At 39.1% G+C, this 22,842-nt stretch overlaps 1 protein-coding gene across 1 annotated transcript; it reads right to left on the bottom strand.

Moving 5' to 3' along the window:
* Nucleotides 1–324: 324 nt before the first annotated feature.
* Nucleotides 325–20,855, bottom strand: LOC129283426 (uncharacterized). The gene is made up of 4 exons (XM_054919260.2): nucleotides 20,569–20,855; nucleotides 15,308–16,120; nucleotides 5,716–5,855; nucleotides 325–3,357 (listed from the first exon to the last, which is right to left on the bottom strand). The coding sequence occupies exons 1-3, from the start codon at nucleotides 20,573–20,575 to the stop codon at nucleotides 5,740–5,742; spliced, it is 936 nt and encodes a 311-aa protein (XP_054775235.2). The 5' UTR covers nucleotides 20,576–20,855; the 3' UTR covers nucleotides 325–3,357; nucleotides 5,716–5,739.
* Nucleotides 20,856–22,842: the final 1,987 nt, after the last annotated feature.

A 22,842-nucleotide genomic window follows, 5' to 3' on the forward strand; every position in this document is an offset into this window, starting at 1 on the left:
AGTTTCTCCATTTAAATTTTTTTTCTACTTCCTTCTCTTTTCTTCTTCTCTCCCCTCTCCCTTCTTTTCCTTCTCGTTCTCTCATTTTCCCTTTCTCTTTCTTCCTCGTATCTATCTTCCTTCCTTCTCGCCTTTTATTTATTTTTGGGGAGGGGACAGGCTCGTCCCCCTACAGATCCGTGCTTGTGTATATTGAGTAGGGCACATCCATTCATTCTTAACATATTCAGTAATTAATAGACCATTCTCTGTAGAGTGACTAAAAGGGATTAACAACATTCACAGTATCTAAACGAACCCAAATAATGACAAGAGAATGAAATGTCAATTTCTAATTCATTTTATGTTATTTTAATATTTCATTTTCGAACTTTAGATACATAGCATATGTACACATTCACAATATTCATATATATCAATAACATAATAATACTACAGTTCATTAACGAACCTTGTTGAATTTCTCTCTATCATATACATTAATTTGCCTGATATTATCAGAACATACTTCACAGGTATGTTTTGAAATCAAATCGAAAGGGGCATTACTTCAGGGGTTTATTTTCATTAAACAATATTTCAGTTAAAAGGGGAAAATACCTTGTTTTCGAAATCTTCCATGTTGGTCTGTGTTTTGTTTCACTTCAAACATTAAGATCCCACGCCCCCCCCCCCCTTCTCGGTCATAAACAATGTCCTCGTCGATAAATTCTTTCCTTTTTTATGAGAACACTGAAATCAAAGAAATAAAAACGAAAGACTTCTATTGTGCAGAATTAACCCCTGCATTCATCGACCAATGATGAAATGACTACATCACACTATTGCAAGAAAATTTATTTCACTGAATAAGTCCTCAGTATAATTGGTGAAAATACGAATTTCCATACCATGTCGAATTAATACCTTTTGCTTCTAAAGAAGTCTCCGATACAATTAGTCTAATGCTTCAGACTCTCAGAGAAAGTTGCTGACAGGAGAGTCCCTGATGTTGGTCATGTCGCGGACACACTGACGAAACCATCGTAGATCGATCGAAGCTAATACGTTATTTTGAATGGCATACTATCGATCGGCTTTGAGTCGGTTTCGTAGATGTGAACGCGACATGATCTAGGTTTAGAAGCAATGCAGATTGCACAGATGTTATTACATTGCAATATACGTAAACTTTGTACCAAATCCATCTGATTTTTTTTTATTGAGAATAAAATCCATAATTGTAACACCTGGAAATAGATGAAAATTTGATCCAGAAGGCATTAAAATAATTCTGACAGCGAAGTGACACTGGCATTTTGTCGATGAAGCCTACAGAGATATAATACAAACCCGTAAAATGCTGAAGTATCATATCTAGGCTCGTATATTATTCCAGTAGATAATCTATTTGATAATCATTTTACAGGCTATGCCTCTGGTAAGCTGACATATCTATCAATTCTGGGGTCACAGATCATTAATTGTTGTTATTCAGGTATTTTATCAAGTATCAAAATAATACAGAATGTAGACATACTGTAATTTGAATAAATCACTCTGAAGCTATTTTGATGAGTCGAACTAGTTTTCATCGCCCAAAAATAATCTGAAAAGCGTTTCTGTCACTTTAACAGGATAGTGTAAAGAATCGAGAATCTGTGTTTTCTTCACTGAATTTATAACACCCCTTGCAAATCAGAGTTGATTGAAAACCATAGCCAATCAACATTACGTGCTTCTGATTATAAACTTATAAACTGAAATTTGGCTGAAGTTTTTTTTTAAACAGACACCGGGTTATATTGCTTTTTAAATAGGCCTGCCGTTTCCTACCAACTGGGATTTCCACTTCCGGCTTCTGGTAATCAACACAATGGAATGTTAGGAAAAACGTGAATTGCCATGTTGTAAATAAATAAGATAAAATATAATATACACAACTTTCTTTGAACTCTGGCATATATACAATTATTAACCTAATTACCTACAGACGGTTCGCTCGTTAATTATGCATTAGCGACACCGCCATGTTCGCATGCATAATTAAGAATAAAATCTTTAACGAAAACAATGAAAGAAAAAGGGGAAAATGTCCTCATACCCTCAGTTAATATCTTCCCTGCATGCATATAGTTAAGACACGTTCCCATGGCGATCAATCAACAAAAACAACTTCTTTTTTGAAAATCGAAAACCTAGAGATTTGCACAAACGGATGCCCCGAAGATAAGTGGAAATCGTGACAAGTTTGCAGGCCATGGTTATACAGGAGGGGGGGGGGTCCCAGAACATGTGATCACAATATGCTATACATGTGATCACACGACATTCGAACTCTTGTTCGGGAAGTAGGAAAAGGTCCATGTTTGAGTTGTTTCAAAAAGTATAATTTCAAAATTTGAAGTGAGATGGAAATAGGAGGAGAAATCGCGACGACGGCAAGGGGAAGTTTGATAGGGAAAGATTCACAAACTGGGGCGCAAAGTTTACATTTATTCATAGGGGAAAAAGATAAAGTCAACAACTGAGAGAATTGATTGAATCAGAAGGAACCGAAATCATAAATTTCCAGTTTATCATCTGTGCTTTGCTGCATCGAGGGTTATTTTTCTCAGCGGAGTATTTTCACAAGACGTCCCTGGGAGTGCGATCCAGGGTAGTCGTACAAGTTGTTTGTCAGGTTTTTCGCTTTGACCCTGTGACCTCTTAGGCCTCGAGATGGGCGTACGCGTCCAAATCACGTGATAAGCATTTTGGCGGGATTTGGAGCCTAGTCTTCGCTCGCAAACCCTTTTCCATTTTAAGGCATAAACATGACCTGGTTTATCTCATGGAAAGATAGTTGTAAGGAGGGAATACTTTCCTTAAGACAACATAAGTACAACTAGACCCTAGGAGTTTTAGTTTTTATTATTGATCTTTATCAAAAGTTCACAATTACATCTGAAAATAGTCTTAAACTGGCAGGTAATGGCTCCCACACACATATACACATGAGATATTGTACAATGGCAGGTTGCCAAAATCTTGCATTGTTATTCAGCTGTGCAGTTTGGAGTGTCCTTTTATCTGGCTTTAAGCCAGGCTTTTTATAGTATTAGACTGGTAGTTTCTACACCAGACCCCATTCATCAGTCCAGAGGGGGTTTTCTCCAAAAGAGGCACTTTCCCACACTTTTCGATCTAGAGTCTCTGGTAGTGGTAACGATGCCTGGGAAACCTGTCCGGTTCTCGGCTCTGGCCTGATAAAAACCACCGTTAGCAGAAACAGAGGGGCTGACTTAGTAGACTAGTGAGAGTGATGGCGTAAACAAGCTGAGTTCTGAAGTGAACTTATCGTCTCTGACCCCATTTAACACACACGTTTTGATGAATCTGTGCAGGTAAGAGAAAGAAAAAGAAAAGGTAAGTAAATAATAGAAATCGAAAAATATATTGTATTCAAAACAAAATACTTAAATATAAAGCCATTCAAACACTTGACTTTACCAATTTGATGTGGTTTAGGTTTCAATTAACAGGTAGGCCCTATAGTGTGAAATGAAGAAGTCAAAACCACCTTGATAGATATGCCGTTTCAGCACCTTATGTGCATACGCGGACACGATTGCATTTGACCCAGTGTCTGTAGAAGAGCTGATTACGGTATTATCAAGTTTAAGAGTTTATTATCTCCTCTTCATCAGCAATACCGTTGACCAGTTCAAGGGGACTGATAAAACAATTCAATTGTAGATTGAATCAATGCCAGAACGATCGGATTAATGCTTATCTTAGGAATATGTAAACTGTCTATTCGTAGAGCCGATATGTAGGAGTTTCAGATACGACTGCGCACAGGTAAAACTAAGCAAATCAAATGGGTTAAAAAAATGAAATTTCTATGCGGTTTCCAGTTTGTTCATCTAAGAGCTCGAGAGCCTGAAGGGTATCTTCCTTGACGATTGAGATTGCCGTTCGGGCAACTACCACGAAAGCTTCGAATCTGATTGGACTACCAGGCTATGGTCATAAGACTTAATAATAATCATGTATGGTAGAATACCACAGTGGAAAAAATTATAATGCTTTGATCATTTTATGTCTTTACGATAGGAGCTCGGGACAGCAATCAGTTGCGATGGTACGATCAATCGTAAAGAGTTTTCGAACCTAACAAGTTCAATCGAAATTTCCTTTATGCATGTAGTAGGTCCATGCTTTATGTAAGGCATGGCACAAATCCATGACATAAGCGGTCATCCGCCTATAAAATTGAGAGTTCGATATGGCTCGATCGACCATGTACTAAAGACTATCAATAGGAAGCGACACTTCAGAATCAACTGCGTTCAAGTGTAATTGAAATCTTATCCGCTATACGCGAACGTAAACCAGGCTTGCGTAAACAAATATACAACTGTGTATCCTTCGTTGTTTACACGTACCTGGGGGAAAAATAATGGAACTATAGTCTTCAAGGCTTTTTTCAAGCCAAAAACCAGTGGAATTTTCCAGCTTTTCCGGGGCGCATTATCGGCTTAAATATAGCCACGAAAAGTGTTTAACATTGCTTTCTAATCCTCTTGGCTTTCACGGCCACGCAATGGCCTTTTTGTCCATTTCTTAGCAGCAAACAGCATCATCATAAAGACCTGTCGTTCTCGAAAGGGCCATCGGAGATTATCAGCGAAGGATCTGTTTATCGAGTCGACTCTCGCGCAACATTTCGGCCTCAATTCGGCTAAAAATAATAATCAAGCACGGCCATTCACTCATTGTTGGAGAGCTGCTTTCAAGGGATTTGAATAACAATAGGTGCTCTCTATTGTTCGGTAGTTTCAAAGCTTTCTGGCTCTATACCGTTCTCTAAAAATGTAAACAGATTCACCAGCGTAAGCTTTTAAATAGAATCTGATTAGGCCCATTATAAATGGAAGGAATATAAATTCAGAGTAATGGCGGGGGTAGCATCAACTAGCGTGAAATGACCACTCTGTCTGGTTGAGCAAATACTACCACTACAGACTCCACCCATCCTGATAATAAAATCAGTAATGGGCTATCTGAAGGCCTATTTATGTATGACATGAAAGACAGACAGCCATGTAATTCTTCGAAATGTCTTGTATCAGATAAACCATGTCACATTCGGTGAATGTGTGACCAAATGCCTACTCTTGCTAAGGAAGTAAAGTACTGTCATTATCATTGATAATTATGATCACTGCAAATCAACTTCTGGAATTCTACCCTTATTCTATGGCGTAATTCATTAGCACAATGATACAACCAAATCACACCTATTATTGGTCTGAGCCACTGAAGGCTTCACAATAAAGAAGTATTCTCGCGGATTACCAGTTGCTCAGGAATATATTTCTGATTAATTAGACCCAATCCCTCCCACTAAACTCACAGACACTTTTCAAAACGGAAACCAGCTAGTCAATTTATTAGCTGCGTGGAGCAAGCGCCGGGTATTAATTTTGATATCTGCAATCTTCCAACATCTGTAAAACATATGTTTACACGGTTATATCATAATTAATTGAACCTCAAAATATGCTTTCAATTAATAAGCTACCGGACTTCACCTATGTAGTTTTTGCTGACAAAGAAGAGAGAATTTTTAATGGATTCCACGAATTCTATCCCCCCCCCCCCCCCCCCCCCCATCAGCTTGGGGTACATTACATGCGTATCAAATGAATTGGTTGTCAACAAAATAATGTTCGTACTCTAAAAACTTACCAATTTTATAGAGTTTTGGTGTTGCTAAGACGTGACAGCCGGAGCGGACTGTGGTCTGTCCAGATGGTCTTGGGTCCTTGCCCGTTTTGCACCGTTGCCCTCTGATAAACTTCTCCTTCTTTTCCGTTGGTTGAAGAAATCTGAAGATGGGAAAAATGAAAATAGTGTTGGTAAAAAAAGGTGTGAATTCTACAATCAAGAAAACATACATTGGATTGCCCTCTCGCGACATTACAGCAACTGCACCAAAATCCTAAAAGGGCGGGGACTAAGGGAGGAGAAGGGGAGGCACCTGAAGCCTACCAAGTTCATGACCACAAAGGCCAATTAGGTAACTAACAGGGCCTACTTATAATGATGGAGGTAAATGAGTGGACAGGAAGCTTGCATGTAGAGTGGGCACTCGGGGCAGGAATGCTTCTGTTATTCTCTTTTTTTACCTCTATGTTCCAGTACATGGAAAATCTCCATGGTTTGTGCATTAAATTGTATAATGTGCGATTTGCTTGTCTAATGCGACACTCTAATAATTGACAGGTGATTTTATTTACAGGATCTCAAAAGGAATCGATTATTTTGGTGGATTGACAGACTGAAGTATGAGACTCTTGAGTGCTGAAACATATGGGATATATACTCAATCGGCCACGCAACAGAGAAATAAGAGGGAGTACTGCATGTGACGAGTCGCATTTGACATTTCATCGATGAATCTCACACCTCGGAACACTGACAACACAAGAAAGAAGGTGAGTTTATTTGACCAAGCCGCAGAAGGGAAAAGAAAAGCAAACTCTTTGGCAAGATCTGATTCAATTAAGCAATCATCAAACTTCGAGTGTTGGTACCCGTCAATTGGAAAAGAGCAGAATAAAAGGTTCTCTGCCAATCTGTGGTTAATCCTAAATTCAAAATTCAGACGCATTTTTCGTCACTCAATAGCGTGTAGGTCCGTGGTGACGTGGTCTATCTGCTAGTTGGTCGGTACTCAGGTGTGGACAAAGTGTCCAGTTATAATTCTGTCTGCAGGTGAGTCTATGATAGGGAAATCACGGAAACACCTCAGTATATCTCCTGTTTTCTTTCAATACCAAATGTCTTGACTAAGATATCTATAACCAGAGGAATTTCAACTTGCATTCTGTAGGATATTATATAAAGATGTATAAAACATTTTTTGTTTAATTTGAAAATACAAAACACAAAACTTAGAACTATGTTAAACTTAAGGCTAGCGGAACACAAGTTAATTTCATCAGTGCCGATGATCACCTAAAGCACTAACACCCTTCTTGCAAAGCTCGTCGAAATAAATTCGATAAAAAACAAATACGTCTGAAATTTTAGATTGGTAGACTCCCGAGACTAGAGGAAGTCATCCGAACAATGGACTTACAGAGAACAATTGAAGCTAATACTTTGGTAACGAAGCAAAAAGTAAACGATGGCAGTTATTTCCGTCTGTTTGAAGCTTGGGACAGTGACACTAAAGAGTACCTTGGGATTTCCCCCGGTCATTGCATGAGGTTTGGTCTATTCTGAACATGGATATCTACTAAAAAAAGAAAACTAAAACCAAGAAGCGTATGGAACTTTTTTTTAAACTAATAAGTTCATAAGGTTCATAAGGTAGTATTTATTGTCCAGATAAATAAATAAGTGGAAATTTGCATTTTTACATGGTATTGAACATACATAACATAGCAAAGAAAATGAACATATTTACAGAAAATCAAACAATCACATATAGTCAATTATGATATACACGTGCAAATGCTACCCACTGGGTAGCATTTGAAAAAAATACTGTTATTGACATTAAAATTAAGATTGAAAGGGAAATCTGAACTGAAAGTTAGATATCGGATATTGAATTGAAATTACATTAGAATTGTAATAAATCAGTACTATAAATCTTCTTAATAATCTCACAACTAGGCTAGAACTGATACAATGTGAAGCAATTCCGTTTAGGAGTCTCCACCTGTAGACTACTGCATTAACCTCTATACGAGTTAACAAGGGTAAACTTTCCCTCGAAGAAAGTGCGACTTTCGATACTTGGACGGTGGCCAGGTTGGATCTTTTATGGCCTGGAGATCACCCAGGGATCAAAACAATGACCAAATTAACCAAGCAAGAAAGAAAAAACAATCGATATATATTCTCTCCTCGCTTGTGTGAAAACAAATAGAGTGTGATACCGGTAGGAAATCTAACCATTTACAAAACAATGCAACGACGTTGCGTTTATCGATTGCTAATTGGAGGTCACAAGTGATACTATTCTTTACTGGGTTTTTTGCGTTACACGTAGCACGCATGAGCTCGATTTTCATATGGTTTTTTTTTCTAGATCATAACGATAAGGTGAAGGTCACATATTCATGTAATATGCCAATCACAACATACAATAAGTATCGACGTCAACCAAAATAAGCATGCAGGTCAGGTCGATCTACATCAGTTTTAGAGTAGGCCTGGGAACATTTAGGATTAGTTCAAGAACTAGGGCCGCAATATTAAGGCATACTGGATAAACCAAAGAAATTGCACGTTAGACCTGTAACATCGGATGTATACTAAATCACGTTTACAAAATAAATCACTGAACTACTGGCAAGTGGGATCAAAGATAAAGACTATTTGGACAACTGCACGAGTTGGGGCCATAATCGTAAACACCATTCATTAGCCACAGCCACACGACCATTGTTATATGGTCTCAAAATTTTCCCACAGATTGCAGCGTCCCCCTTTGTCTTGATTATCTGGTAGGGGCCATTGTTGCCCTAGAGATACGAGTAAATGAAGTGATTTTTCCAACACGGACAGACACAAGAGGTCATCACCAGTTTCTTTCCCACCGCTCGCCGGTCTGGCACAGAAGCACTTGCTGCCGGCCGTGCGAATATTCACTGCGTGACAAAAAGCTCTCGAAGTATGAACGCCTCTGCAATGAAGATACCCATTCTCTTATTATGCTTTCTTGGTCACCAATACCAGCTCGAACAATGGGTTAAGAAAGCAAATAACTATTGAGTTCTGTGATTATTTGGACAACTGTAGCCCACGCGAGGGACCTACGCTGGAGTCCTTCGCCGTGGTCTTCCCAATGTCCACCACCTTTAATCACGATCGATAGAATAAAAATAAAACCCCAATTCTTTATTATTGCTCCGTGTACGTGACCATCACCTTTAGGCTCAGTGATTCGGAGACTCGGAACCATGCGAAGAGTAGGGATTACCCACATGTGGTGTGAAATGTTTACTCCATTCGAGCAGGCCTAAATGAAGTTGGTGCTCTTGCACATGCAACTTCTGTACGTTTTGAGAACGACTAAACATTTTGTTCAATTTTAGTGATCAGCATGATTATGTGGAAGTAGTGTTTTAACAAGGAAATTTAGAATATATCATCATGGTATCCCTAAGGGTGCACAGCTGAATTGGCCAACCAAGTAATATAAATATTATTTAGCCTGCTTCTCATACCTATCAAACAAAACGAGAAATTCGCAGTATCGGTAATTTTTTTTACCTAACGGTAACCAGCACAAACTGTTCAAGTTTCCAATTCCATCACAAGAGCAAGGGTCAGTTTAAAATTCTGGATTAATGTGGTTCGTACCAACCATTCAAGAGAGATTTATAACAAAAAGAATCCTTATCGAAAGTTTGCATACATAAACAAAAGTGCAGTCACCCTACTACGATTCCGCGTTCCGTTTAGTGTTTAGTGAAACTAGCATTTCAAATGACTACTGCATTATGGTTTTTGTGGCAGATGGATACAAATACAATTTTCGGCTCTTGGGAACAAACATCAATATAAGAGGGGTATATGAATAACGGTGACCTTGGAAAATACAAAGCCATGATGTAAAACACAGTATCAGTTTCAAGTGTGTATTCTCTTGGTGACCTACTTCCAATGCACATTTTCTCAGTTGAGAAGACACAACGCACTTAAATCCTCCAGGGATTCCGTCGTTACCAGTTCATTTTCAAGCTGTTTTCCCAGGTCAGCGAAAACTGGAATTGCAAAACAGGTATGATGCGTTCTGAACATTAACGGCTCAGGTTACATGTAATCTAACTTCCAGGCACTCGGCCTTATTCATAGCCAAAGCCAAAAGGATGGCAATACCATGAAATCAATTATTAAGAAAATGTATAGGCATAGATATTTTGTATGGATCTTTGCCATGTTCTCACAAGTCTCGACTGTGTGCTGTTCGCGCCAGGAAATATGACTATAATATTGAAAAATAATCAGATAATCGTTGTGTCAGTGATTTGAAGTTGAAAAATATTCAGAAACTATTGAAAAAAATCATAGGTAATCAAAGACAAATCGTTCGGTGATCGTTCTGTTTGCGAGTTCTCTTCCGTAATGAAAAACGCCTGGGCAAAGAAGACTACGCACAGGTAAACGCTACGTCATAAAAGCCAACTGGACACGTATTGTTTTTCGGTCGAGGCGTGCGAGCCTGTGATTGACAGGTACTGTGCTCACGTACGTGCATAGCGCCAACTTAATGTGTTCCGCCATCTTGCTTGTTGGTTGCCGATAAAATGCGCATTTTCAGATTTTTTAACGCTCAGTTATTATCCATGACTGAAACATTGACCAATCAAAAACTAAGATTCTACAAGAAATATGAATATTCATATACGAAAGTATAAACATAGATAATTCAGTTTTATGTGAAATTTAAACCCAATACTTCAAAATATGGTTAGTTTTATGTCTCTAAAATGACCCTTAAAACCAGAATTTTATTAGTAAAAAATAAAGGTTTTCCCAAGTTGCCATGGTAACGCGGTCTGAGATATAAAAGCTTAGCAAACACTTCATTTCAGTGATCGAGGATGTATTTGTTTACGGTATACGTCTACATAAATTATAACATTTTTTTCCAGACCATGGATGAACTTTCAAAAAGAGACATTTTAGGCAAGTTTTTACGATTTCCGGCAATTTTCTGACACAGGCACTCTGAAGAGGTAATTTTTACAGAATTAGAAGAAGACATCATGGATTTTCCTAATTATCACGACGGATATGCAACTTACTTGTAAACAAATCAAACAAAGTCTATGATACATTTTCGATAATGCAAAAAGAGACATTCAAGTCTCTGATTGAGAGCCGCAGATTGAACATTCGCACGGCGCAATGGTAGCGTTTTCGCCGAATTCGTCGGAGCGAAAACTCCAAGAGAGCCGTACCACTCACCAGTCCCGAACGCTGCGCTGTATGTTTGATGATTTATCTGGTGCCATTTCGTGCTTATAAATTTGTTTTTTCTACAATGCCACTATCTCATTAAAATTGTTTGTCATGATAACATTGGAAATATTATCGTTTAATGGCCCAAAGGATCGACTGTAATAAAAGATACTTTGAAATATTGTCAGAGAGTGATTAGTTAGGTGATGTTTATGGTCAGAATTTAGTCATGGCTTCGGGTGAACTTACGCGAACGCGGTCACTTGCTCACGGGGCGAGTCGGCCTGGCCCTTTGGTGGAAGGCCGTTAGGCAACGTGCAGTGCAGCTAGAGCAGAGTTGGGGAGTTATAGGTATAAAAATACTTTGAAATAAGTAATCTGCAAATATTTTTGTCTTATCCCTTTGGATTACTTAGATAAGAAATTCAAATTCTCAAAGTTTAAATCAAATTTTAGACAGTGACAACAAAGAGTGGTGCTGTATGGGGGGGGGGGGGTGGGGTCTTGCATGCCCCCAATTCACGAACAAGAAAAAAAAGGAAAAGGTAAGAGAATCTTGCGAAATTGTTCAATTGGATTTTTGTAACCAAAAGTCAAAATTATGCTTATGTCGCTTGCTTGCAACTATATATTTTATAAATTTTGCCTGATACGCCATATCGTAGTACCCTCAATTATTTTCACTTGTTACGCCACTGACATGACTGATATAACATCTACTAGTTTATGATAACATTATTTGGTTGCGGGATCAAAGCATCAGCTATATAGCTAAACATTTATACTTTATGCCTGTTCAACTTCCAATACAGGTTTAGGCCTGTATTTATGAGATGTTAAGATCTATGGGTGCCTTTATTATTTTCATTTTCAATTAAAACAATTATTAATTATGTATTAATTTAGTATTAACCTCGATGATACATTTTATTGTATTAAATCGTACAATTTCTGTTGTATTAAGCCCCTTATTAAGCCCTTTTAAAAACATGCTCAGTAGCAGACCCCCCCCCCCCCATATATAAAGACAATAGAAGTGTATATAGAATTAATTGAACCCCCCCCCCCCTTATTGAGGACAAAATGAAAAAAAAAATACTCAAAATAATCGACCGCCCCCCCCCCTTTGACGAGGCAGCTGTCGGTGGCCTGATGTCTTCATTGACTTCTTTTTGCTTGTAAAAAATAATATTAAAGAAATAGGGGCTACTCTAAGTGTCCCCTGTGAAAATTGATTTGGATCTGCAAGTGCATGAGGCTGCGCCCCCTCCAACGTCATAGCTACCCCATATCTTTAGGTTCTAGCTCTCATATTTTTCAGCTCCCTGGTTTTTTGGAAGAAAAAAAAACGAGGCGAAAGAAAAGAGTGAAATAAATGAAATACGATTAATCAAAATTTGAGTTGTTTGAAAGAATTATACTTATCAGAGAAACTAAATTAAATTCTACAACCATGAAGAATAACAGCAATCTTGATAAATTCTGTTTTTTTTTCAAAATCAGAACCAATCAACCTTTTTCTGATTATTCTGTCACTTTCCATATTTTGGAGAAAAAAATAAAAGTGTTCATCGACGCCCTGTACTGCATGATGAAACTGTATCCCCACTCGGCCCTCGTAACCCCCCCCCCCCCTCTCTCCCTCTCCCCCTCCCCCACCACAATGCCCCTTGCTCATTTCTCTTATCTCACCTTGACCTTAATTAATTAATCTTAACTATTTGGCGGTACAGTCAAACGTGACTGGTCGCCATCATAGTTTCATCCCCAACAAACAAGGAACAAACAATAACAATTCTGTTTTTCGACCCAACATCATTCCTTTCAATACGCGTAAGGCTATACGTGGGCATGCACAAACAACGTGGGTTAACAAAAACTGACCCGCGTTTGGACTAAAATTGTGATTAAAATAAAAATGTTATAAATATGAAAAAAATATGTGTATAATGAAGGATATCTGATAAACGGAAAAACATCAATCGCTAATTCATAAAAATGCTGGAAAAGATTTGACAGAGGTTTTTAACAACGGTAATCAAGGGGAATTAGTGTATGGGTGAATGGCGTTCGAGCTTTAGCCGAGCGTTAGCCGGAGAGGGCGCGGGCCAAATCTGCCTGAATCTGGCAATATGGCGGCGTCCATTAAGCTGACGTTAGCCAGCGGCGACTGCACGTACGTGTGCTGGGACCGTGATGCCCTTTTTTCCCATTCCTCTCTGTACCTGTGCGCAGGGATGCGGGTCTATTGTTTAGCCTTACAAGGTCCCACCACGGTAACCGGCTGGCAATAACAGGGGAATAAAATCGGTAAGAGGCGTAGCGACAACTGATCGATATATTCGTAGCTTGCCCAACCCTCCTCAATTTATAAGACAGAAGTAGAATTGCCTACACCTGAACCCCCGCTGACCACGTTCTGAAGGTCTGGTTTTGTTCCGAAAGATCTTTACCAACCGAAAAAATAAATACAACCGGGATTTTCTTTCTGGTGTTGCAATCAAATAGACTTCTGTTACATTAAAACATATAGCCATAAATATGCGAATAAAATAGCTCAGTCGCGCGATCAACAAACAAGTTGATTAAAATTCCATATAATACATAGTCACTGGCCACTGTGTGTTCTATATTAATATTTTAAAAGGTTAGCGAAACCACTCAAGAGTCTGAAACATAAACGTAAACTGTAAAGGGAATTAGGGGTACATAAATGTGCTTCCCAAACTTAAGATTAACCTTCAATTACGTTTCCAATCTATGTAGAAAAGAAAACCGAGATATGTGGTAGACCGACTTCTGAACACGTAACAAGAATATGAGATCTAAAATTTCACATCCACGCCACAAGGAAGTCTAATGTGTCATAATTTAAAGAGCAAACCACCCGCAACAAACAAAAGAGGAAATGCAACTATTCACATACATAAACTTGGAAATTCCCGTGATAATTGAACACTCATTACCCAATACCCGATGAATACTGTACATCAACAACAATAAGCAGCTAAAGAGGCAGACCTGAGCCAAGACGAAAGAGGTGGATGTTGTTGATTAGCCAGAAAGGTTCTTCAAACTCGTGAATGCGTCACAGGACATAGGATATAACATAAAGTGGATGGGGACGTGTCATTTCCCTTCCCAAAGACATGCCAAAGAAGAAGTCGGGACATCCGACTGAAAAATCCCAAGAAAGAGCTTCATGCTTCAGCTAATCATTGGAAAAGGAAATACGGGCCAGACTAAAGACGACTTACACCAAAGCTTTCCCATTTATCAAGGGGATTTGTAAGCTGAGTAGTTAACTGTCAACTGGAGGAAAGGAAGTCAAATACTTTCTTGTCCTTTTAATTTCTTTCAGGTATTATTTTTCATTAGCATTTTGTGTAAAAGATATGGAATGGAGAATTGTGGTGACGTTTAAAAGGTAAAATAGAAATACTTGAATTAAACCCCCTATTTTTTATGGTGAAATGGAATCACTGAGATCCCGTTCGATAAAAATGTTGAATAGAGTCTTGATTTATAGAAATAAAAAAATGTAAAAACAATCACAAAACCTTGTACGTTTGATATGGATGGCCAAAAACAAAAAGCAGACATGTAGAATCCATCAATTGATGCCTATAAATCAAAACCAACAATTATGATGGATGTATGATAAGTATTCGAAATAGGTACCGCATAATTTAAAGTGGCGTTTTAGTTTTCAGGAGGCAATCATTTTATGTCACTAAAAATCGTGTCTACAAGCCCTTATCTTTTACACATATAATGACAATACCAGGATATTCAACGGGAAAAGTATTTCCAGTTTCCACGACATGTCAAAACATGAAATTTTTTAGCGAACTATTGTTGTCCGTTTCATGAACCCGCTATAATCAAAGAAAATTTACTCTGGACAGAGACGGGTCTGAACACGCTTCAAGTTATCATTAATCTCCTACGTAATGAATACGTATTCTTAATATAGCCACTGTACTGCTGCTCGTTGGAACATGACTCGACTTGTTTACAAGAGAGCAAACCCTTTGCCCGTTGGCACTGGTGTGGGCGTGCGGGTCCGGGTTTATGCATCTCTCACGGGTCGATCAGAGGAGAAAAATAGGCGTTGCCCTAGAATTGAGCATCTTGTCACTTTTTCAACAGGGGCTGCGAAACTTCTCTCGTTGTGAAAAAGGACGAATGGTGATTTGGATACAAGACGTTGCCTTTAATGAAAAGTCAATGCAACCACAAATATGTATTTGTTGATAGATTATAAAGAAGAAAGAATTAGATTGGAGCTGAGAGAGGAGCTTGGCATTGATGGGGATGAGGAGTTAATTGATGAAATAATTTCAATACTTACCAGCTATGTTAGATTGGGTCATCTTGGCCACTGATGTAGATGGAGATGAATTTAATAATCCATTATTGCATCCATGGTTATTAGAATTAGAATTTGAGGCTCCTTCAATTTCACTATTATGGGCGGTTGAACTTGATGTAGAAACCGCGACAGATGCCGTTTCGGTTTCTGATCTTCCCGACACTCTGGATACCCCCTCCTGATCTGTTGCCGGCAAGAACCGACTGGCATTCGTATGTCCATCCCCTACAGTGGGATTTTCGGCTGAATGGTGTTCAGAAGACTCGCTTGTTCTTGCCGACATAATATTCCTCCGGGAGCGTAGATTTCTCCGAGGTGGACTCCTGAGACATGTTTCCCTGTAGTAAGAGGCAACCCTCTCCTCGGGAACAGCGTCCCATTCCAGTCGGCCATTTGGAAGAGGCCGGCCCGCTCTGAAGTCGAATCCCCATCTCTCTATCTGCCTCTGAAGATTCTCTTGACGATAATCAGATTGCTCTTCACTGGCGGCATCCTCATCGCGATCGTTCTGGTCCGAAGTTGGCTCAAAAACAAGCTTACGGCAGGCTTTTGGCATGCTTAGACCATGGATGCTTGAACCAGTCAACGCTCGTCTTCGTGTGCAGAGTACAAGCCGCTCTACCGCAGAAACAGACATATTACTTTTAACTTGAGAGATTGGTTGACGAACAGGTACCAGCTTGATGCGATGTAGGGCAAAGGACGTTCTAGCTATCTGCAATGTAAGCTCTCCTCCTTGCCCGCCGCCTTTCTCACAAGTCACGATCGTAGTGAATCCAGCCGTGCGAGAACCTGAAAACATATCAAACGCAAACGAGAAAAGAGTCAGTTTACTATGTTGTGTTTATCACCAGTCGGGCTGTGCGTGACTTTACCAATACCGCGTTCTGATTGGTCGTTCACCGCAGAGGGTAGGCGGAGCTTAGACTCTCGCAGCGTACCCTGCGATGCGGAGACCAACGTTCGCACAGCAAACAATAGAAATGAATATGCATGACCACCGTTCAGCGTTTACAACCAAAAAACAGCTGGAGCGGCGTAGTAAAACTACGACCGAGAGAAAAAAGTATATACACGATCGTTGGCGTGGAACTAGGACTGTCAATCAAAGAGATGAGCTATATTAGAAAGAAAAAAAATACAGCGAAGGTTACTCACGAACTGGTCTTGGGGGAGGGGAGGGCGTTGGGGACTTGCGTAGTCTTTGTTACCTAGACTTCGTTTAAAATCACGAAAATGTGAATAAAAAATACAAGTTAATAGCTAAACTTGTAAGCATAATTGCATATCATTCGAGATAGGCAAACGCATGTTGAGTTGGCAGGAATTTCGTTCGTAGTGTGTAAAAAAAATAAGGAAATGGCAATAAAAATGTTGGACATTAGACGTTCGTTCAGTCAGAAGGGGACCGGTGGTTTGGGAAGTATTATCATAATACTCGGTCCATGTTATTATGCATGCCTCCATGTATTTGAGAAGTTTTTACAACGCAAATCGACATCAAAATTAATGTCAGGAAATCGTTTACACCATTTGGCATGACAACTCGTAGCAGGCCCGCAGTGATTATTTCAGGGGATTCGTGTAAGAACAAAAGGAAGACAGCTTTTACTGTATACAGGCTTACACGTATTACACAACAATGTCGTCACTCCAAATAGGCCTAACTGCTTACATCGAAACCGCTTGCATCTATGAATAAAATTATGCCGAACTGTGCGACAACTCGGTAAATACGCGTACTAGGTAGGTTATAGGTCATATCGAGTATCGTATAGTTACTATTCAATCATGACCAAAAGGGTCTTGATCAATAGAAAAGAAATGTATGTAGTATGATTACGGGTAACTCTTCGAAACTTTGATAGATTTAGTCTTATTTCATTGGCAAAAGTTTGGTAGCCTATATTGATGTATTCAACGTTATGAGCAACTTTTTGACAGATAATGAGCAAGTGAAAAGTTAAATTTATATTCGATCGCTTGGTATGTTCCAGAGTTTCGGATCTGGTGATTTTATACCTACAAAGAAATCACGAATTGTCTCTGACGACAAGCAATTTCGAATGAATATTATTGTCATGACATGCAGAAACGAATAAATAAATAAATAATAATAATATGTCCATAAGACGTGACTATAACTTGACCGGGGACGGTCTCGTCTTTTATTTTCGGCTCCCATGTGAGAATTCTAGGGGGGTTGTGTGTAATAGATACAGCCAAGACTCGGGGGCCGCGGAACGGTTTTCAAAGGGGGGGGGGGCTTACCATGCAAAAAATCACAATCATATGGCAATTTTTACGTTTTTGTACACGGTTTTGGAAAAAAGTGGGGGGCTGAAGCCAACCCCCCCCCCCCCCGCGACATAATATCATAGGGCGAAAGTGGGAACTATGCTCATGCACTAATGCTCAGGTGCATCATGAATATAGGTCCACACTTTAAATTCCCTGATAACTTCACGACTTTTTATAACATCAGCTTCTTATTTCTGCACAGATCAGTGCTTTTTCAGAGTGGACGCAAGTTCAGCAGTGAATCGTCGCAAGATGGCGCTACACCATTAATGGTAATGGATCCCAGGTCCGTGAAACAGAAGGATGCAGGTTGGGTTGGGTTTGTCGCCTTCGTTCCCTCTTACGGCTGTACTGTGGAGTACTCAAACGAGCTAGAGTCGAGCATTTGTTGGAAGTCCACAGTTATTTGATTAATGTGAAAGTCTGAATTTCACGAATAATAGGGACAAAACTACAGCAGAGTACATACTATATTCTAACTTACAAGAGATGCCTGCGCGTACGAAAATTTGTGAAAGAGAGATTTTCATGGTAATTCCTATACCAAGAACTAATATTCACGTTCTTGGCAAGAGAAAACAATTTAAAGAGCATGCGTTGTCACTATTAAAAATAAATGGGGTGGGATTAATATGTCACTATCAATGACGAAAAAACGGTAGTCAACGGACCGGGAGAAGGTGCCAAATCTTGCGACTCATAATTTTATTTAGGTCGGCCTAAATGCAAATCAGTTGGGATGTATTTTGAATGGTTACTCCCAGTTCTCGGGCTTTTGGCGGAGAAGATGCGCTGCCCTGGGAAAATTACATGAGCATGGCTGGGGCGATGTGAACTGCATAATGCTGAAGACGTACCTGGGAAAATCCAAGGGCATCTGGGGGCGAGCTGTTGGGCTGAATGAACAGATTAGCTTCTTGATCTCGAGCAAAGGGCGAGTTAAGCAACGGGTCAGTCAAGTTAGTGGCGGGAAAACTTTTCATAAATAAATGCAATTCTATTATTCAACAAAATAAAATCATCTTGAACGCCCATGGGTTGTGATATGCGCTATACAAGCAACGTCGTATTATTATTATATTTTAATAGAAACTAGGGTATAACAAGTAAACCTATTTCGCTCTCTGGACAAAAATTTGAATTTACATGAGGCCCCAAATCGCGTTAATCCAATTATGATCTTTGAAACTTTTTATTTTGACTACTTGAAATTTTCCCCGACATCTTAACGACCTGAAGAGGGCATACAGGTACGGGGTTCCAAATCAATTATTTATGGAGAGCCCTATGATATTTGTGAATGCAATTCAAAGGCTCTAATAAATAGGCCTACCTGTGAAATAGTTTGACCAAGGAGAAATCTCCTTGGTTTGACATACGTCCCCAGAAAATTGTGGAAGCACGGTAGGTAGGGTAGTCGTTGGTGTTCTGGTGACCATGGTGGTGCTTGGGACGGGGGCGGATCCAGGATTTTCCAAAGGGGGCACATTTTTCGGACGAAAAAAATTGACAAGCAAAAAAAAGGGTCATCACTTTCAAAAGGGGGGCACACTTTTTAAGGCATTTTTATATTACAATTTTTTTATATTTTGCTTCACGAAGGGGGGGGGGGCACGGGCCGGCTCTGCCCCCCCCCCCTAGATCCGCCACTGCAAGGGACAATAATCTTTACACAACGTCACAATCAATCATGATAATATAAAAAAATAAATATATATATATATCATTAAAGTAGGCCTAGACAATAAATTTATGCCTATAGACCCCCAATATAATTACAAAAGTTGATAACCAGGTTACTTTGGCCTATTTGAAAAAAGAGGTATCCCCAAGACTCATCAACATAGGCGGCGGAAGCGGGGGGGGGACGGGGGGGGAAGTGTCCCCCCCTAAATTTTTAGTTGATGACTGTTTGTCAATTTTTTTTTTCTGCGTCCCCCCTAAAATTTTTGGTTGATAACCTTTTTTTTTTTTTTTTTTTTTTTGCTTGTCAAAAAAATTTTGTGGTCCCCCCCTAAAATTTTTGGCTTCCGCCGCCAATGCTCATCAATGCTGAAAAATTATATTTAATACGAAACATACACAACAATTTTACAGCATGAACTCATCGAATCAATCAAACATAATTTATATGAGCAGACATCAGACATGTAATATTATGATCAACGTTTGGAATAAATGATAAAATATAAAATGTATAATATAAAACGAAAAGTATTCAACAAAAATATAAAAAGCGGTAGTTACAGCTACAGAAATAAGAGAGCTTTTCTGACTCAATTGGCATCGCCTTCACAAGAAACGTATCATTAAATGGCAATGACAATGTCCCTCACATGTCGATTTGAAGCGAATACATACAAATTATGTCTGTAGCCTATTACTAGCCTATATTTCTACAGTTAATGTCAATCATACTTGATATTGCATTTCTTTGAAAATATATCTGAGATACCTTTGGTTTGGTTTTATATATAATTTTATGAATATGAACCTAAACTTCAAACAGTGTTGGGCTGTTGGCTATATTGATAGCTCCTCTGTCGGATGAGTGGTTGGCCCTATTCAGCTGGGTATACACAAAATTACAGAATGTAAACATAACAATTAACATGAACACTTTAGACATATTCAAAACCATCTTGATAATGAACCTGTTCTGCTAATAATCCCTCAAATGAAATAAATGTTATCTGGTAAATAGACCTGTTCAAAATCCACAATCCCAATGTTCATGCTGGCGCTGGTTGCCAGACATGGGTATAACTTGACAGCATGGCCATGTCGTGTCAAGCGGACGCTGCATTTTGGCGCCCCGCTTGCCCAGGCGATACCACGCCATGAGCAGGACGAAGTGCACGTGGTATTTTTGACAATTCATTATGCTAAATTTTAAAGAAATTTACGAATAAAACGAGTATGACAGTGAGTAAACTTACCTCCCATTGTCCAAATGAACAATGTTGCTACGATGTTTACGAAGGTGTAATTATTCCAGTTGGGATTAATGAGATGATCTGCTACTTCGTTGCAAACAAGACACCACAAGCTTTCACAACAAACACGTGTATGCGTTTACGTTCGGTAAACGTTGACGCCCACAATACTCGCAAAACCCACGTGTTGGAATTTGGATTTGGCGGGAAATTTTTACTACGAGTGCACGTGCAAAAACATCACAGTGCATGTGAGCGAAGCCCAGTGATCGTGTGACAGAATATACTACGTTTTGCTGGTGTTCTGCGTTCGATTTATTTCATTCACACGAGCGTTGTGAGAATTCGCAGCAAGCCCCAGCTAAAAGAGGAAGCATGGTTTTGTTTGCATTTTGACAACTCCCCAGAAATAGTTTGTGATAATCCATCCACGTGAATAAGATCGTGAATAGAGCATTAGTACTAGTATTCGAATATAATTATTATATAACCATGGATTAGTAGCTCTATGTTTTAATTAAACAGTTCATTACAAGTAGACATGTGTGTATTAAATCATACATTATCATTTATGATGATTAATCATAGGCTTTTTTATTGGTCTTAAATTTCTACTAGTTGTAGTTGAACTGTTGACTCTAAAGAAGTAGAAGAGGGCGGGGTAGACCCACGCGGGAAATTTCTGATGTGAAAAATTATTTTCAACACCATGTAGCAAAAAAATATTAGGGTTTTCACTTTTTACCTTTGTGCTTAAAGTTTTTAAAAATGGGTGTGGGTGTAAAGTGAGTTTGTCACTGATGCGAGTGAACTAGAAAGATTTATTATCCTGTCGGTCAGGAAAAAAACTATCAAAAATGTTTTAGGGGTATAGTGGTCTGAAAATTTGCTGGAAACGCACCAGCGCCTCAAAAACAACAGTCGACGTGTTGGTAACTTTACCCCCCCCCCCCCCATTCCCATCTGGCAAGGACACAGTGTCATTTTGTGTTCACAGGTTGTTTATTCATGTCTTCACAGTGTGTTTATACAATGTCTTCACAGTGTGTTTATACAAGGTATTCACAGATGTGAACATTAATGCTCATAAAAAAGGTTATGACATTTATAATTTTCGCTTAATTTTACACAACAGTTACTAGTATATGTACATCATGGTCACTATGCAAATGAGGGGACTTGTGGCGTCATTCGCTGACTATTTCTTTTGTATTTTATTACCTGAAATATTAGATATTATAAGTTTCTCATCGTCCTGCGAAACAAAGTTTTTTCCTCCCTAAATAAGTTTATGTGGAATTACCGCCGTTTGAACACTTAATGTTTAAGTCAATATGGTCCTTATTGTCAAATCTGTAAAAATTGAAATATTGTATAATTCAAACAATAAAAAAAAAGAAATTGTGAGTGAGGAGCGTTATCGACTGTCTCATTAGCGTATCACATTATTGTGCATATAATTGTTTTGTGAAAAATAAGCGAAACTTTAGAATGTCATGACTTTTATTTTACATTCGATTTTTATGAAATTTTCAGTGTTATGCTTGTTCGATTTTTTCCTATTGATTAAAATCATTTTAACATCTTCTGGGTTGAACTTGACTTTTAACTTCAGCATGGCCGTACGCAGCGGGGGGGGGGGGGGGACTGGAGCAGTTGCCCCCCCCCCCCCCCGACCCCCAGAAATTGTGGAAACCTACATTATTTTTTACTGAAAATGTTCATAACATTAACAAGCACTAAAAGTTTGCACGAAATCTTTTAATTTCACTCCCATGAGAAGCTCGGTCGCTTCGCTCCCTGGCTTTCGAGTTTCTTCCAAAAAGAAAATTACGCGCCTTCCAAACGAGGAAAACAAATTCTGCGTACGGCCAAGGTGTGAAGGGATTTTACATTGTGACTTCAATTCTTTTCAGTTATTCAGTATCATGGTACGAGAATTACACCACTGAGCGAAATCGCAATAGGGCTGAGCATGGATGGTTGTTTTGTTTTGTTGTAACGGTGACTGTTCAAGTTGGAAAATACAAATCGATTAGAGAAAGGTGTTTTTTATGGGGGAGGGGTGTTTGGTTTTTGCTTTATGTTGTTTTTGTTTGCTTTTTTTGGGGTATGGGATTGGGGGATCTGCCTCGGGAAACTTGCGTGTCTGCCTCATGCATGTCCTCTGACAGCGGACCTGATTTTGATTGGCGCGCCTTTTTGATCTCATCGACATGGCATGCCGAGCTAGATCATCAGGTGATCATCATCAGGTGATCATCATCAGGTGATCAT

This window comes from Lytechinus pictus, chromosome 19 (genome assembly GCF_037042905.1).
Source record: "Lytechinus pictus isolate F3 Inbred chromosome 19, Lp3.0, whole genome shotgun sequence".
NCBI lineage: Eukaryota > Metazoa > Echinodermata > Echinoidea > Temnopleuroida > Toxopneustidae > Lytechinus > Lytechinus pictus.